Source organism: Penicillium soppii, assembly GCF_028829465.1.
Source record: "Penicillium soppii strain IBT 18220 chromosome Unknown utg000004l, whole genome shotgun sequence".
NCBI lineage: Eukaryota > Fungi > Ascomycota > Eurotiomycetes > Eurotiales > Aspergillaceae > Penicillium > Penicillium soppii.
Genome location: NW_026643234.1, coordinates 4,839,768 through 4,855,794, shown reverse-complemented (window position 1 = coordinate 4,855,794; position 16,027 = coordinate 4,839,768). Strand labels below are relative to the sequence as shown.

The 16,027-nt window shown below is 46.9% G+C and overlaps 5 protein-coding genes across 5 annotated transcripts; 3 read left to right on the top strand and 2 right to left on the bottom strand.

Moving 5' to 3' along the window:
* Positions 1-1,127: 1,127 nt before the first annotated feature.
* On the top strand, positions 1,128-3,284 carry N7529_005263 (uncharacterized protein; the record flags this gene model as incomplete). Its single annotated transcript, XM_057240790.1, has 1 exon — positions 1,128-3,284. One exon carries the CDS (start codon positions 1,128-1,130, stop codon positions 3,282-3,284), a length of 2,157 nt encoding a protein of 718 aa, XP_057100085.1.
* Positions 3,285-4,798: 1,514 nt separating this feature from the next.
* N7529_005262 (uncharacterized protein) lies at positions 4,799-6,453 on the top strand (the record flags this gene model as incomplete). The annotated part of the gene is made up of 3 exons (XM_057240789.1): positions 4,799-5,020; positions 5,090-5,270; positions 5,339-6,453. The coding sequence occupies 3 exons, from the start codon at positions 4,799-4,801 to the stop codon at positions 6,451-6,453; spliced, it is 1,518 nt and encodes a 505-aa protein (XP_057100084.1).
* A 1,217-nt stretch (positions 6,454-7,670) lies between these two features.
* Positions 7,671-9,341, top strand: N7529_005261 (CocE/NonD family hydrolase; the record flags this gene model as incomplete). The annotated part of the gene is made up of 1 exon (XM_057240788.1): positions 7,671-9,341. One exon carries the CDS (start codon positions 7,671-7,673, stop codon positions 9,339-9,341), a length of 1,671 nt encoding a protein of 556 aa, XP_057100083.1.
* An 842-nt stretch (positions 9,342-10,183) lies between these two features.
* Positions 10,184-10,459, bottom strand: N7529_005260 (uncharacterized protein; the record flags this gene model as incomplete). Its single annotated transcript, XM_057240787.1, has 1 exon — positions 10,184-10,459. The coding sequence occupies one exon, from the start codon at positions 10,457-10,459 to the stop codon at positions 10,184-10,186; it is 276 nt and encodes a 91-aa protein (XP_057100082.1).
* Positions 10,460-12,917: 2,458 nt separating this feature from the next.
* Positions 12,918-13,845, bottom strand: N7529_005259 (RTA1 domain-containing protein; the record flags this gene model as incomplete). Its single annotated transcript, XM_057240786.1, has 2 exons — positions 12,918-13,615; positions 13,671-13,845. The coding sequence occupies 2 exons, from the start codon at positions 13,843-13,845 to the stop codon at positions 12,918-12,920; spliced, it is 873 nt and encodes a 290-aa protein (XP_057100081.1).
* Positions 13,846-16,027: the final 2,182 nt, after the last annotated feature.

The window sequence follows — 16,027 nt, the reverse complement described above, 5'->3', positions numbered from 1 at the left end:
GAGATGGTGACTTAACCAGTCAATCAAGTACATCAACGTTTTCAAGAGCTTGCTCATTAGATCAGGAGAAATTGAATCGGCAAGTCTGTGGGAATGTATTACCCCTTAAAGTACAATGTTGTAAAATCGTACTCTGCCGCATTCAATTGGTCGATCACATTGAAGATCAATGTGCGGTCATATTGTAGTGACTGGGGCGGGAAACCCAAGATTACTATTCTCAGCAACGATCAACATTGATGACGGAAATACCCCGATCAATCGCCGGCCGCTTCCTTTCTCCTGCATTACATTTTAGATTTATTATATTTTACCTTAACTGCACACCGAGAGATGTTATACCATTGGCTCGGTCTCGGTAAAACAGATATTCCGGTTCCTATTCGGAATTAAAGGCCATCTCAAAATTGCGCTACATCCAGAACAGCGTAATTTTAGCCGTAATTATAAGATATTGTACTGACTCCTCTCATTCTTTACATTTGAACCTCTTTACAATTGGATCCCACATATTTGGTCAGTACAGGATTGTTCCTGTACATAGTATGGCAATTTTTGGTTTTTCATCTCATCAACCCTTTCAATAGCTGAACTGAAGTAGAGTGCAATTATAGTTCCACTGGACCGACCATGACTCGTGTTGACGGATGCATGGGCTAGCTTACCCCACTCCAACTCCGCAAAGTTCACGTGTTCCCCTAGGAAATATGATATTTGAGTCCAAAGACCCTGTCCGTACTTCTGCTTCGACATTTTGGCGTTGAAACGTTTAGCTTCTTTCCGGTAGATACAACCAACCAGTAATACATCGATCGCTTGGCATGGAGGACTCTCGGCGACGTCAGCTTCATAGCTGTGATCCATGTCGTAAGGGCAAAAGAGGCTGCGACGCGCCTGTTTGTTAACTTGAATTTGTGTTATGAGGGGCGTGTGCTGACTTCCATACCTAGAAAGACCGACAAAAAAGCGCCTTCAATTCTTGCTCAAATTGCAAACGATGGAAAAAAGAGTGCACGTTCAATTGGATCTCCACAAAGCGCCTGGACTCGAAGGACACCCGAAGACGACTGAAATCCAACAACACAGGCGCAACTATTTTAGGCTCCCACGATGAAGCTCTTGGGGCAATGCTGCGCTCTTCACAAAAACAACCTCTCAATCTCGGAGAATGGCTTGGCTCTCCGCAAATTCCATATCACGCTTCGTCGTCGTCGTCGTCTTCTTCGCACCCGGAAGCTCACTTTTTCGACTCATCTCAGATTCATAACTCGAGTAGCGTCCAGTCTCAATCCTTGCCTTCCGTGAACTCATATAATTTGCCAATTGGTTACCCAAATCCACATGGGTCTCCAAACTCCTCCGAGCAATCTGACGCTCCGGCAGAACCTTTTGATTTTCCACAAAACTCTGGGGAGGGGAACCACAGCCTTTTACCACAAGCATATCCACTCACCGATCATCTCATACCAAGCGCTTCAGTGTGGAAAGGGAGGCGACACAAAAATCCATCAGAGGCTGCCTCTGACCGAAGCTCAAACTCAGAATCACAATGGAACTTTTGCATTACCTCCGAAAACACAGCTAATCGAACCGCTCGTGCGACGATGTCACGCAACTTGATCCGCATATACCACGACAGCATGGAAAATGCTTTATCATGCTGGTTGACAGAGCACAACTGCCCTTACAGCGACTCAATCGGTCAAGTGATTCCCCGCCAAAATATGAAAGAGTGGGGTCCGAGTTGGTCAAACAGAATGTGTATCCGGGTCTGTCAGTTGGATCGTGTATCATCCTCAATACGTGGTAGAGCGTTGAGTACAGATGAAGATATGAAGGCGGCTCGAGCGCTTCATTTAGCAATCATGTCATTTGCATCGCAGTGGACACAACATGCACAAAAGGGCGCTGGTGCGCCAGTTCCCGCGGAAATCGATCACGATGAGAGATCAATCCGAGAGAAAGTTTGGAACGAAGCACGGCATGCTTTGGAGTATTCGAGTAGCATTCCGTCTTTTCGTATCGCCTTCGCAAACATTATCTTCTCTTTAACGCAAAGTCCCCTGAACAAAGATCAGGAAGCGAGCTTGGGTGAGCTTTTGGAGAATGATTGTGCGCCAATATTTCTGGAAACCGCCAATCGCCAACTTTTCACTTTTCGCCACAAGTTCACAAGATTGCAGCGAGAAGCTACCCCCAAGCTGAGAGGGCTCGAGACAAGTTCAATAGACCCGACAACGACGAACATTCTAGGAATGCCACAGCCGTCAGAGTCCCCACAACTCGATCCACTTCTAGCTAGCCAGGAACACCGCACTACCCTAGATCTCATGTTTTGGCTAGGCATTATGTTTGATACTTTGAGTTCTGCAATGTATCAACGTCCTTTAGTAGTTTCGGATGAGGATAGTCAACTCTCATCGGTCTCACCACCAATCGTTGAACCTGAAAACCAGCTTGACCTTGATCATTGGGATATCCCAAGCAGAGCACGTGGGAAACAAGATGTGTGGGGTGATCTCTTTCTTTGTTCTGCAATCAAACGTCAAGAGTCGAACCAAGTGCCACCGAAGTGGCCATGCTCCTACGAAGATGCCGCATCCATACTCTCTGAGGCAACTCCTGTCAAAGTGCTACTTTACCGCCGGGTGACACAACTCCAGACTTTGGTCTACCGAGGCGCCAGTCCCGACCACCTCGAGGATGTCATCCAAAAGACCCTCCTGGTCTACCAATACTGGGATTCCACGTATCAGAGTTTCATGATCGATTGCGTCACTAATCATGAACTGCTCCCTTCCCGCATACAGTCGTGGTACGTTATTCTCGACGGCCACTGGCACCTCGCTGCGATGCTTCTGGCAGATGTTCTAGAAAGCATCGACAAGTGCAGGCTCGGCAGTGATGCTGCACGTGAAGCTCGGCAAACTACGCACTTGGTTGCTACGCTTAGAGCGAATAATGCATTGGCAGTTGGAGGGCTTGCCCGAGCTTCGATACAAGGACAAGACTCGTTTATGAACAGGCATTTCCATGATTCTCTTAGTGAAGTGGCCTTCCTTGTTGAACCTTGGACGGCTGTGCTGGTGCATTCTTTTGCCAAGGCGGGCTATATTTTGCTGGAAAGTTTGGACAATTCCACAGATCAAAATGTATACACTGAGTGTTTACGGCAAAATTGTGAGTTTTCGATACGTGCGCTTCAATATCTTGGAAGAAAGTCCGATATGGCTTTTTTGGTGGCTAGGAACATGTCAAGGTCTTTGGAATCAAAGCTTGCCTGAGCATCGTGAGAGTGTTGAATAAGGATAGCTATGTGATTGTTAGTCCTTAACATCAGTGATACCTGTCGCAGAAGAACATCCAAGAAGACACTGAAACAAGAGGGAAGGGGTTTTAATTGGCCATTTGATATCGTGGGATGCGAGGATATAACGCCTAAATCATACCAAGTGACTTGTTGATACCTCTGAATTTTCACTCCGATCCGCACCAGGGCCATGAATTCCCACGTTTTGCACGTTTCAGCAATAATCCAGCTCTGAATTCATTCATGGAAATCGAGATGGCCTTTTTCCAGCTTCCAATTGCCTTCGAAGTCAGGCCTGAGCAACTGCAACGCAGTTTTGCGATTGGTTTGTCTTGTGCGAGTGCGTCAGGGGTTCTGTCAGGATATCACCAGCCTCTTAGTTGTTGTTAATAATCGATGGATGGAAAAAAGGTACCAATATTTTATATAGTGAGGTGTTTTCCTTCACTCTGCGGGGGTCTTTGAAGTGAACTATTTGAACTATGCCTAGACCCCTTATCATTTACAACTTCATTCACTACCGCATCTAGTACTATTTCCGTGCCGCAAAGTTCACCTCTTGGCACATCAATACACCAGCTATCCATAAAGCCAATTTCTGATGCTCTCGAGCAGCGCGAGAAGTGATATGCCCATTATGTTGCACGGGCAGCATGGCTTGGGAGCAAGATTATCATACGACAGGTGTCGCCAAAAAGCTCAGACATCTTTGACTTCATCATGGACGTCGATGGTGCTTGCGGTGGAGAATGGGATACCTTGACTACCCAGGGCATCATTCACTTCGCCTGGCCCAGAGACATCCCCGCATGCGCTTCATCATCGAGGACGACGCAAATAAGTCTTCCACGATGCACAACGGATACGTGTGAATGGTATTATGGCTACTGGGATGTATGCTCGCTGTGGCACGCTGTCAGAGATATACATCAAGCATACACGATTAGTAGAGGATCAACGATGGGCGGACCCACATGGCGCATCTGGGTTCCCTTGAACGCGAGGAAGCTACCGTGTTTTTTATTCATCGCCTTGTTTCTAGAGTCGACTATAGCTTTTCTTGATATTGACTATTCATCACTTTCAGCACTACGAGGAGCACTCCCAGGAACCAAATAGAGCGACCCTTCATTATCTTAATAGGAAACGTAGCTTTATCAAACCCGGAGTGACAGCCCCAGCACTTACTTAGGCCAGCAACGAGAATCACAGGACCATTTTGTCAATGATTGACGTAGGAAAGTACCGATTCCCTGGCACATGATGGGCGGCTGGTGAATATTTTCCGACACGAGCTAGGACTGTCTTGGTATACCATCTGCTGAATTAAGTACGTCAATCACCTGGTCTTCGGGCTGGTCTTCGGGGTGTTATCTCCTATCTCCGAGCTTTTGGCACAATCCATGGGAGGCCTTATTTCCATAAAATTAACAGCGGCGCCCTCCTTCATGGGAGCGTACATTGAATAATCAACTTTACTTATTCACTATGGGCACCATTCTACTCCAAGGAGGCACAGTGCTAGCCCACGAGGGCGACCGCGTCAAGGTGCTCTGTAACCATGATATTCTCATCGTTGGGAATAGGATAGAAGATATCGGCCAAGGACTCACTCTGCCTGATAGAAGTGCTGTGAGGGTCATTGACTGCCAAGGCAAGATTGTTTCGCCCGGGTTCATCGACACGCATCACCATCTATGGCAATCACAGGTGCATTTTTCTGGATCTGTAAATTTTTATCTAATTTTTCAACTACTAATATTTTGTCCGACAATATAGATGGGAGGCCGCTTCGGTAACATGAAGTTCATGGACTACATGGTTGCAGGTAACATCCAGTCATTCAACTACACACCGGAGGATATCTTCTGGGGCCAGCTTGCGGGGTGTCGAGAGAGCATTCACGCTGGAGTAACTACTGTTGTGGATCATGCGCATATGACATACTCGCCTGAGCATGGTACGTCTTTTTCTCACTACAAAACGCGATGTGATCGGTCGCTGGACTGGCCTGCTGACCTCTCTTAGCAACCGAAGCCATACGCGCATCAGCATCCTCTGGATTGCGAACCTTCTTCTGCTACACGCCCATCTGGCGAATCAAGAGCTGGACATCTGATGCTCCCGTTGAGTTCGACGAGGATTTACTACCAGAATGGTGGTTCTCGACGCTCGAATTCCTCGGGAGGTCCGCGCCCTTTGGAGACGGTCGGGTTCGTCTGGGATTGGGGTTCGATGATTTCAAAGTCCCGAAAGAGACAGTACGAGATCTCTGGGCTAGATGTCGCGCGCTTGGTATAAGTCTATTTACGACGCATTTTGTGGCTAATTATATGAAGAGTACGCCTATTCCCTCCGTTCTCCTTACCATATACCTGGATGTTCTGAAATACTCACACATAGTCCTAGACTCCGTTTCCCTGCTCAAGGAATGCGCCCTCCTCAACAGTACAGTCATATTCTCTCATATCAATGGGATCGCAGAGTCAGATGCCCAAACCCTCCTCGCGCACGGGGCGCACTTCTCGTCGACCCCAGAAACAGAACTCCAAATGGGTCTCGGCGAGCCTGTTGCATTCAGACCAGATTTGAGTTCCAACGCGTCAATTGGGATTGACTGCCACTCGAATAACTCGAGCGATATCCTCACACAGCTCCGGCTTGGTATGCAGCACGCGCGCGGTGTGGAGAATGTGCAAGCGATTGAAAATGGGGAGTATCCCAATGTCAACATCAAACTTGAAGGAATGTTTAATCTTGGTACAATCCAGGGGGCACGCGCTGTGAATATGGCCGACAAGATTGGGAGCATCGAGGTCAACAAATTAGCTGATATTGTGATTTTTGATGCGACGTCACCGGGTATGGTCTGTGCTGCTGAGGAGGATCCGCTCGCTGCGGTGTTGCTGCATGCGAATGTGGGGGATATTGAGGTCGTGATTGTTGATGGCGTGGTAAGGAAGGAATGTGGAAAGTTGGTTGATGTGCAACTCTACGGTGGAATTAGTGGAAGCCCCGGCGAGATCCTTCATCAGCGGGAGATTTCAAAGCGTCTCTTGGAGAGTCGGGGGAGGATTATTGAGCAGGGAAGGGGGCAAGATGCAGGGAGGGGAATGGAGTTTCTGTATAAGACCTTTGGCTGATTGTGTTATGCTCCATCCCATGGTTTTGTCTCATCTGTATTACAGATGAACGGTTGTTAGTTGGCACTCCACTCTCGTGAAGAATTAGAAGGTTGTAAACTATGTTACTAGTGAAGCTGATGAGGTTCCAATTCCAAGAATTTGTCAGGCTGATCGATTTCCATTCATTAGCTTTCCTGGATAACACTATGACTGAAGTGATTCGATGGTACTATATACCACCACGCACTGCGAGGTGCAAGGATACATGGAAAGAATTCAGTCCTAACAAAAGAGTGATAAATCACCTTACTATAGTATGAAAAGTCCTTGGGTTTGTAAATTCCGCTTCCTATAAAATATGCCTAGTCAAAGGGAATAAGCGACTATATAGAGCACGGATATCCATAGAAGCTCGGAACGGAAATGAATCACGATCTTTATGATCGGTCTCCATGGCGCGGGAATATCTACCTCTCGTCGAACGATAAAACAGTACAAGACCTCTTTGTCTATTTAGTTTGGTAGTTTACACTAAGCGAAAATCGAAATTTGCTACATTCTCAATGTCTAAAGCTTGGGCTAAATATAGTCACTTCCCGGTTCTGAATGGAAATGGAGCGCCGAAAGAGTTATGGATAATGATGGTGAAGCCGATTTTTTTAGGCTGCCGGAGTGGTAAAAATAATCATGAACATAGAGCCTCTGAAGACATGGACCACCACAAACTAAGCCATTACCTGAAGGAAAAGGTCAGCACGGGAGGGGGAGGGCACGTCAGCGCTGAAGGGCTGCGCAGGATATTCGTGGTGTTAAGGGCGTTCAAGGGGCTGAAGGAACTGAAGGATAAGGTGGTAAGGGCAGTTTCCCGGACAAATAAAAAAACGGTGAAGATAGACATACTGCAGTCAGGATTTGTATATAGTCACCTGCATCATACCGGGATCGTGTGGGGCTTCGGCACAAAAGTAGTGCTTAGATTATTTACATAATTCCGGGTCGTGCGGGGCTTGGGCATAAAAATAGTGCTTACAAACACGAATACTGGCCAAGGTCTCTGACTCCTTGCGCAAATTTGCATGGCACCTGAATTTGGCATCCTACATGATACAGCTCTTAATGCAAGCAGAAATTATCCAGAATCAACGCTCTAGTGACCGTTAGAATCCTGACAGCTGAGAAACCACGTGCCTACAGAGAAGCACTACTCCACCTGCAAGCCCAGCACGAACACCGCAATGACGGGAGAGCCCGTGAAGCGTGGCTTCTTAGGAGCTACTCTGGACTACGCTGGATCACGATATGTAAACGCAGGTCCAGAACAATGCAGCTACACAACACAAGCAGTCCAGATCCCTATGTCAGACGGAGTAAAGCTCGCAGCCGACTTCTACGACCCAGAACTACAGGACAGTCAAAAGCCGCTCGGCTTGATCATGGTCCAATGTTGCTACGGCCGAGGTGCAGGGATTTCCTTCCTCAACGCGCGTGTCTTCGTCGCTCGTGGCTACCGAGCCCTTTTCGTTAGCACACGGGGCACCCACGGCTCCGAAGGAACCTTTAGTCCCGGAATTAACGAAGCAAGCGATAGCCAGGATATCGTTAAGTGGATGCGTCAGCAATCCTGGTATCCTGGTACGTTTGCGACCATGGGAGCATCGTATCTAGGATACAGCCAGTGGGCACTTTTGCGCGATCCGCCGGCGGACTGTGTCGCTGCCGTTATTCCCGTTGGGCCGCATGATCTGGCGTTGCATGTCTGGAAGACTGGATCTTTTCGTCTGGATCGGGCTTCTTGGAGTGACTCTATGGCCACACCAGAAGAGGAGCGTGGAAGCTTTCTCGGGCGACTCTCGAAGTTACCAGGCCTAAGTTTCTTATCGTCTTCGGGGTTGGAGAAGGCCATAGCGGGCTTGCCGCTAGAGGCTAGTCTTCAAGAATACTTCAAGGATAGGGCTCCTTGGCTCTTTGATTATTTGGCTCACCCTGATGTTGATGATCCCTACTGGATCACGAAACGGCAGCAGGCTGCTCTTGAGAGTGCTACCATCCCCATCTTGTTGGTTAGTGGCTGGTATGATGCATTTGAGCCGCAGACGATGCAGCAATACAAACGTTTGTCTGAAAGGGGTGTGGACGTCAGCCTTGTTGTCGGTCCCTGGACCCATATACAAGGATGTGGTCTGCGTTCTATACCTGAGACCATGGACTTCTTCGCGCAGCATCTAGCTAAGACTGGAGAATACGGCCGGTCTCGAGCTCGCATATTCGTCACTGGCGCCGAAGAGTGGCGCTCGATGCCTACCTGGCCTCCCAACACCGAGTCAAAAATGTTGTATTTACAAGATGCGACTGGCCTCGACTCAGAGCTACCTGCACAGGATGTAGCTCCAGCGTCCTTCATCTTCGATCCTCGAGACCCGACCCCTAGCATTGGTGGCAGCCAACTGTTTGCTGGCGGACGAGTCGACGACAGTATCTACGGTGGTAGATCTGATGTCCTAGCCTTCACTAGCCAAACTCTGTTAGAGGACCTAGAGGTTCTTGGGGCCCCGTCCGTCCAGCTCTCACATTCAAGTGACCCGCCCTTTGCAGATTTGTTCCTACGACTGAGTGAAGTGGACAGCAATGGCGTTTCCCACAACATCAGCGAAATGTATCAGGCGCTTGATCCGACGCGCGATACGTCTCGGTCTCTACACCTGGATCTAACGGACTGCGCTCATCGATTCAAAGCCGGCACACGGATTCGACTAATCGTTGCTGGCGGGTCGTTCCCCATGTATGCGCGAAACTTGGGGACCGAAGAAGATCGTGTGCGAAGCGACAAAACAATTATTCAAACACATAAGATCACAATAGCTGCTGGAGTTTCGCGGCTCATTCTTCCTGTCAGTGTTCCTGTTTGATATTCGCGTATTGTTTGAGTATGGATCACATAACCCCACTCCGTTTGCTCCCAGCGCTCCAGATAGAAGATGGAAATTCACGCTTAACGTGGACTCCCTCTCTCCATTCCTCATGAATACGAGCATATTGTCCAATTATTTTGTTTCTCCCCAGAAATACGGCCCCCTTCGCAACCAAATATGGCTATACTTTCAGATCACAAATGGACCATTTCGGTATCCTACAGGCGATTTTTAGCTGCCATCCGAACGGATATCCTAATCCCTCGAGCACCTTATCCAGGCGAGAAAAGACCAATAATTTTTCGATTCCACGGTGGAGGTCTGGTATGGCATGCACTCAGGTTAGGCCTAAAGTGGCATTGAAACAATGCTAACGGAAGCGTTGAGGTCATGGGAGACTCCCTTCACATGAACTGGTGGCCACATTGACTTTCAGATCTGGCGCTGCGAAGCGGGCGGTCATAATCAGCCAAGACTATCGCCAACTGCCCGAGGCCTTCAGTAACAAGATATACGCTGATGTGGAGGACTTCTGGACCTGGACACATTCTTAGGGTCAAAAGCCAGCCCGTAACTTCAGCGAGGTCTAGTCAGAAATAAGTACATACATAGGACTTACCAGAAATAGATGTACTAGTAGCTGCTTATGGTATTTATACGCTATGGTTCCTCCGAGATAGGGCAATTCCCTCGGAGTGATGCCAATCTGCAAGGCGCCAGACTGATGCTTCAGTCGGTGATTTGGAATCAGGATATTCAGGGAAGAATAAATGCATCAGATTTGAGAAAAGGCCAATCTATTTTATTCGCAGGCGTAGTATCTGCACGGCTATCTACGGCTATTCAACAGCATTCTTATGGATAATATACAGATTATCGGCCCCTCGGCGGGAGAAGCCCCACTGGTTTGGGTTCGACATACTGATGTCAACACCCAGCTCCTCCGCCCATGTCCAAACCGAGCCAGGATTCTTTTGGAAACCTCGGCCGACAAGGACAAAATCAAGGCCACCATCGGTAAACAGTTGATTCGCTATTCCGCCAGTATGGATCATACCGACAGCCCCCACAAGCAGTCTATCACCCACAGCGTCCTTGTTGCTGGCTAATGGCATTTTCTTGGGCAATGAATTTGTTTTCAATTTCTCTCTGCCGTAGGTATATTTTCTGCCCAGCTAGAAAGCTGAGTCTGTGGTTAATAGTATCCTTGATAAAGCGGTATATACCCGGTTTCCCACCAATTTGGCTTTATTGGTGCGGCAGCCTGCGGAAGTTCCAGTAGGACAAACCATAGCCTCAAGACGTATGATCACTGCGTGCCATATTCTTGCGACTATCGAGCCAGTATGAGCAGTACTGTTTTCCGAGCATTTAAGTATCTATTTTGTCGAAAGCGACGGGCTCTTCACCACTTTTTTGAGTGCGTAAACCATATTGCTCGCACGGTCCTTGTTCCAAACATCCGGTACAAAAATTGGAGCAATTGCCCTAATGATTTATTCTTCCTCTTTTATGATAGTTAATATTTCGAAATCTGATCGATTTCTCAATCTACCCATGTGTAGCGTTTCTCCTACCAACCGAGATAGATGTGGCTATCAAATCTAACACCAGCCTCCACCCAACGCGTTTCGGTTTCAAGACTATCTATCATTTTGTATGCCCGAAATGTAACTTGGTCTGAACCGTTTTTGAAGTTGCACCTTTTATCGCGCTGTGCTGTGGCTCTTGAGTAATGACTAAAAAATCTTTTCAGCGATCCCAACGATTCAAGCATTCCCCTGATGATGCTTTCTTAGTCCATTTTGATGGTCACTGCTCCAAAATGCTTTTGAGCCCACTTTATCTTCCGCTAGCAGCTATAAGAGGTGCAGACAAAGGTTAATGGAAAAGCTCACCAAGTATTCATAAGCATCCCTAGCATGGTTGAGGCTGAAGACAGTGTGAGTCCAACTTGGAGTCTAACTGCCGTCGATCTTGAAGCGGAGATTATAACAACATGATTCTACGGACAGAATCGTTATGACCCACATCAGTGGACGCTGATGTACCTCCTGCAGGGGTCCTGTTTCACCTACATGACATTGCTTGCTACGGTCTTTGTACGTCCATCATTTCGGTTGAGTGTGAAATTATTTTAGATATCTGGAGCTGGGCTACTGGCTACTGTGAATCATTCTATCAACGCTAAAGCAACTTATGAGTGGTAGTGATTAATCAGAAATAAAATGCATCTTGGGTCTAATTCGCCTGAACATATTTGCGGGAATGATTCTAGCAGAATTTTCATGTCTGCCTCACATTCCAGGTGCAAAACACAACCCCTTAAGTTCCTGGTTATCATATGCATGTACTAGTTTAGGCCTCTTGGTGGGCTCCTATCCCCGCTCAAACGCCAACTTTGCGTTGTGGTCACGTCAACTTCACTTTTCCTCGGGGCCCAGATTCTTCCTGATGTCGCAGTTCAATGTCGATACTGGCAAGGAATTGGCGCTCGGCTGATATGTACTGCCGTCATATTTTCGCCCTCTGTGCGAAACGTATTGACTAATAGATATTTGGCCTGGATTGGTCTATATCTTCTGCACGTAACACTAATGTGCTCGGTTCTAGCATGGATGCTGTTCGTTTTTCCTGGTACAACACAGCCATTCTCGTCGCTGTTACGGATTTCCGAGCCCGAGTATCAAAAGCAGCGGGATATTCGCGGCTTTGCCCCTGATTGACCCATTCCTGTTTTCAACCTCATGATTTTCTTCTTACTTCTCCTTGTTGCTTTCTAGTTATGGATGAGCACTGTTTATTCATGGGTTTACAAAATAATGGTAAAATTGAGGCCCTTGCTAAATCGTCAAAGCTCAAGACGTGAAAGATGGAAGATCTTGGAAAATTCGATGTAACCAATGCCTCACATGACATACGCCAATTCCACCCCACAGTTGCCTGATGATAACCGTGTCGGTCACTCATTGCAAGATAGGTCATGGATGAGTTCGAGGGAAGGACGGCAACCAGGCTTAGCGCTAACAACGTGATGCTGCAGGACGGACTCATCATGCACGCGACCACTCTAATGACTCATGGTGTACGCGACAACCTCGAAATATTTATACAGCACTAGGATACCATAGTTTCAATCCTATTTCCACTGCTTCGTTTTAAGATCTGAAACTTTACAAAATCCTTTTACACTTATACCTTCTAAGCATAGTACGTACTATAATCGTTTGCTCTTATCGCCTTACTTATGTCGAAACTAAACTCCGAGATCTTCTAACTTAATAGTCCGTTATTACGCGTATCGGTATAGTCGAAGTCATTAAAGACTTCCGCGATAGTAGTATTATCACTATCGAATAGCTCATATTAGTCGACATAGCATATAAGCTAGACAGGGCGTTAGAGGAGCTCTTATAGAGTATATACGTACTAGTAGAAGAAAAGGCGGGAGGCTAAAGTAGTCATGACTCTATTGTGCTAGAGTGAAGGGGATATATATATTGGTAAATATCGGGTAGCGGCTATAAGACTACCAGAAATTTCATTCATGTCACACAACAAAGTCATGATAGCTCAGCATTCAAATGTTTGCGATGTCGACTTTAGTTGATCTTTCATCTCTATGGTCTCACTGTTCGAAGGGACTTGCTGCCCAAGAAAAGGCTTCAGCGCGCTAGGATGCCAAACACCGAAGATCACCATGGAAGTGAACATGGGCACAGAATCAAAGACATATAATGTCCATTCATGCTCCAACGGGTAACCATTATCTCCCATGGCGTATTCAATAACTCGAAAAATGGATCGCATGAGTATGAGCGTACTAATGGAGTAAAGGCTTTTCAGATGCTGCTTCCAGGGTATACAACCCTCGAGTACTTCCGGAGTAGGATTGCCACGCATCTTGATCAAGAATATATAGGCAGTAACAACGAACAGGCTAAAACTGACCACTTGTAGAGCTAAACCAGTAATCACGACTCCTTTTCCGATGCTGGCCAGACTACTACTGACCATCATTCCTGATGCAGCTGCCTGCAGCACAAATGTGGCAATATCACAAGTGATAAAGATCTTAGTGAGCCATTTCAAAGGAACAATAGAATACTTCTCTCCATGGACGCTTTGGATGATGCGAGCGAGTACCATGTAGACTGATGCAGCGAAGAGGGCTGGACCAAGAAGAATGAAAACTGACTGAATGCAGTAAGGAATCAGTTTGTCCGTGTGATTGTGCGAATCGATTCGAGCGGCAAGCCCAATGACTTCGACTGGAATATGGAGCATTAGGCATCGAATCGTACTGTTACAGGCGAAAATGCTTACATATGCCACCGATGGCAAAGGGTAGCGTGAATTTCACTCCGGTCTGGAAAATTTTCCAGAAATGATACGAAGTAGTAGCGAGAAAAAGAATCAAAAAGATGATCGCGGCGGCCATGGATGGTACATATTGCCAGACATAGTAGGAGCCGCCATCCAGCGGCATCAATTTAGCCATGCTTAGTATGTTGTAAAGGGACGCGAAGAGGGTTGTTTGATCTGTGGTAAGGTGAAATTCAATCTCCTTTATTCTAAGATTGAGGTTTGTACTTTGACTGATAAATAGCTTTAGCAAGTGTAACCTCCATGTGGAGAATATTGTATCTCCGCGATAAATGACAATGGACCAATCAAGAGGGCAGCAGTACGCGTATTCATAAGGTGACTCCACATGATAGCCCGCATCCTCAAAGGGATAAAGTTGCAAGATGGGCCGTGCATCCGCGGAATTACCCCCCGTTAATTGATTGAATAGACTAGCATCGTTGCGGGACTTGAGCCCCTAACTGGCTTGGCCTTGTGGGTCCAGGATACAGGTTATATGAAACAGGTACGTATCTCCGCTTGATTGAAGCCAAAGCGAATTTTAATAGATATTGCCCAAGAGAATCATAAAAAGGGCCATCGACAGAATGAAGAGGCCAGAATTTGGACCAAGAAGGAAAGTTGGAATGGAAGCTCCAAACAGAAGATCAGTTTTAATCATGGCCCAGAAACAGAAAGATACAGGACCTGGGAATCTGACATGACCGACGAGCAACAGACACACAGTACCAAATTTGAATTACTCTCGATCTGGGGCTATGTCACTCGACTTTGTTATACCACTTGTGATCTCAGAATGAGCCCAGAGACCGTATCCACCTCTCCGGGTGGTAATTGTTACAAGTTTCCAAAAGCATAACAAAAATACTTGTAGATGATGAGATACCCTTGATAAGTCTCCTTGAGGTGTATCCAGGCAAGACCAAAGGGTATGCAAGGAGTCGGGTTTGAAAATAGCGCGATAAATTACAGACACTTGAATCCCATTTAGAAGCTGATTGATATGACAGAGAAAGAACGTCCGGAAATAGAAAAATACAAAACTCAACAACTTCCGACAGCCTTTCGATCAAACAGATTATGAGCTACATGGATCAATAGGTTGTCGTTGATAAGCCTCGAATTTCCGAATGATAGACTGGCGATGAATCTCTCCCTTCGGTGACTTAACCAGAAACTTTCCTTCTTTGGCTCTCGCTTGAATAACGCGGTTCCGCGTTTGACAATGCGTTGCCGTATACAAGCTTCTCATCATACTATGCTCTGGGTTATGCTACCAACCCCAGTGCTGCTACGATGAGACTTTTTAGCGATTGTCGAGTTCGGTGACAGAGATGCACATACCTGAGGACACCTTGGTGGTGACCCCGAAAGTTCCCTTGGCAATTCCTTTCATAACACCCTTTGCCCCCTCTTTCTGCCCGCCTTTGTAAGGCTGAGTAAAGATGTCTGTTAGTCATTCCGCCATGCCATGAGCAAAGTTTTTTCTCGCGAAGGTAGCTCCTGATTTCCAATCTCGGATATTCCCGTGATCCCTCACTTCATCACCATATAGACGTAGCACTGCCCTGAATCCGTCACTGACTGCTGAAGGCATATTCAACCAATATGCCTTTATACCAAAAGCCAACCATCTTTCCAGCACTCTTCGCTGACCCTTTCAGTGTCGAGCTAGTAGTTCTCAACTTCGAGTCTTTTTTGCCTTCTTGAGAATTTAGGCCGTTATAGATTTTATGCTCGAAGCCCGAGATTTGGAGGACTCCGAAAGGTCAGCGTTCGAGTGAGGAGCACGACGAAATTCTTGATACGGACGGTAGAAGATATCGCTTGATGCCTGGAGAACATCGGTGCCATTACCAATAAGTGAGGAAGTGATGCCTGTCACCGGATCCCACCATCATTTCTGAGTGTATTGGGCTCACTTCATGGCTGTTCCATTGATCAGATACGGTATGGCAAGGTGAAATGAGGAAATATGCTTACAGGTGAATATCAGTGAATTTGAAGGCGGAGTATTTGACTGAGACTCCCGCGGCAACATTGGGTGAGAAAAGCGAGGGTTGAGATCATTGCTTGAACTGCCACACTGCTGGCTCTGACAGAAGAAGCTGACATCGCATATTGTTAAGTGGAAGGTTGCGGTGAAAAGAGGCGACTGCCTAAGAAACTCCGTCCTCATGGACTATCTGGTTTGCGGCATCTTGTTCAGCCTCCTGTGCTTTCGGGTGTAGACCTGGAAGGCGCAGTCAGAAGTCACAAAATTTGAACTCAGCATGCAATTTTAATATTTTCAAAGCAATTTAATGCTGTCGCCC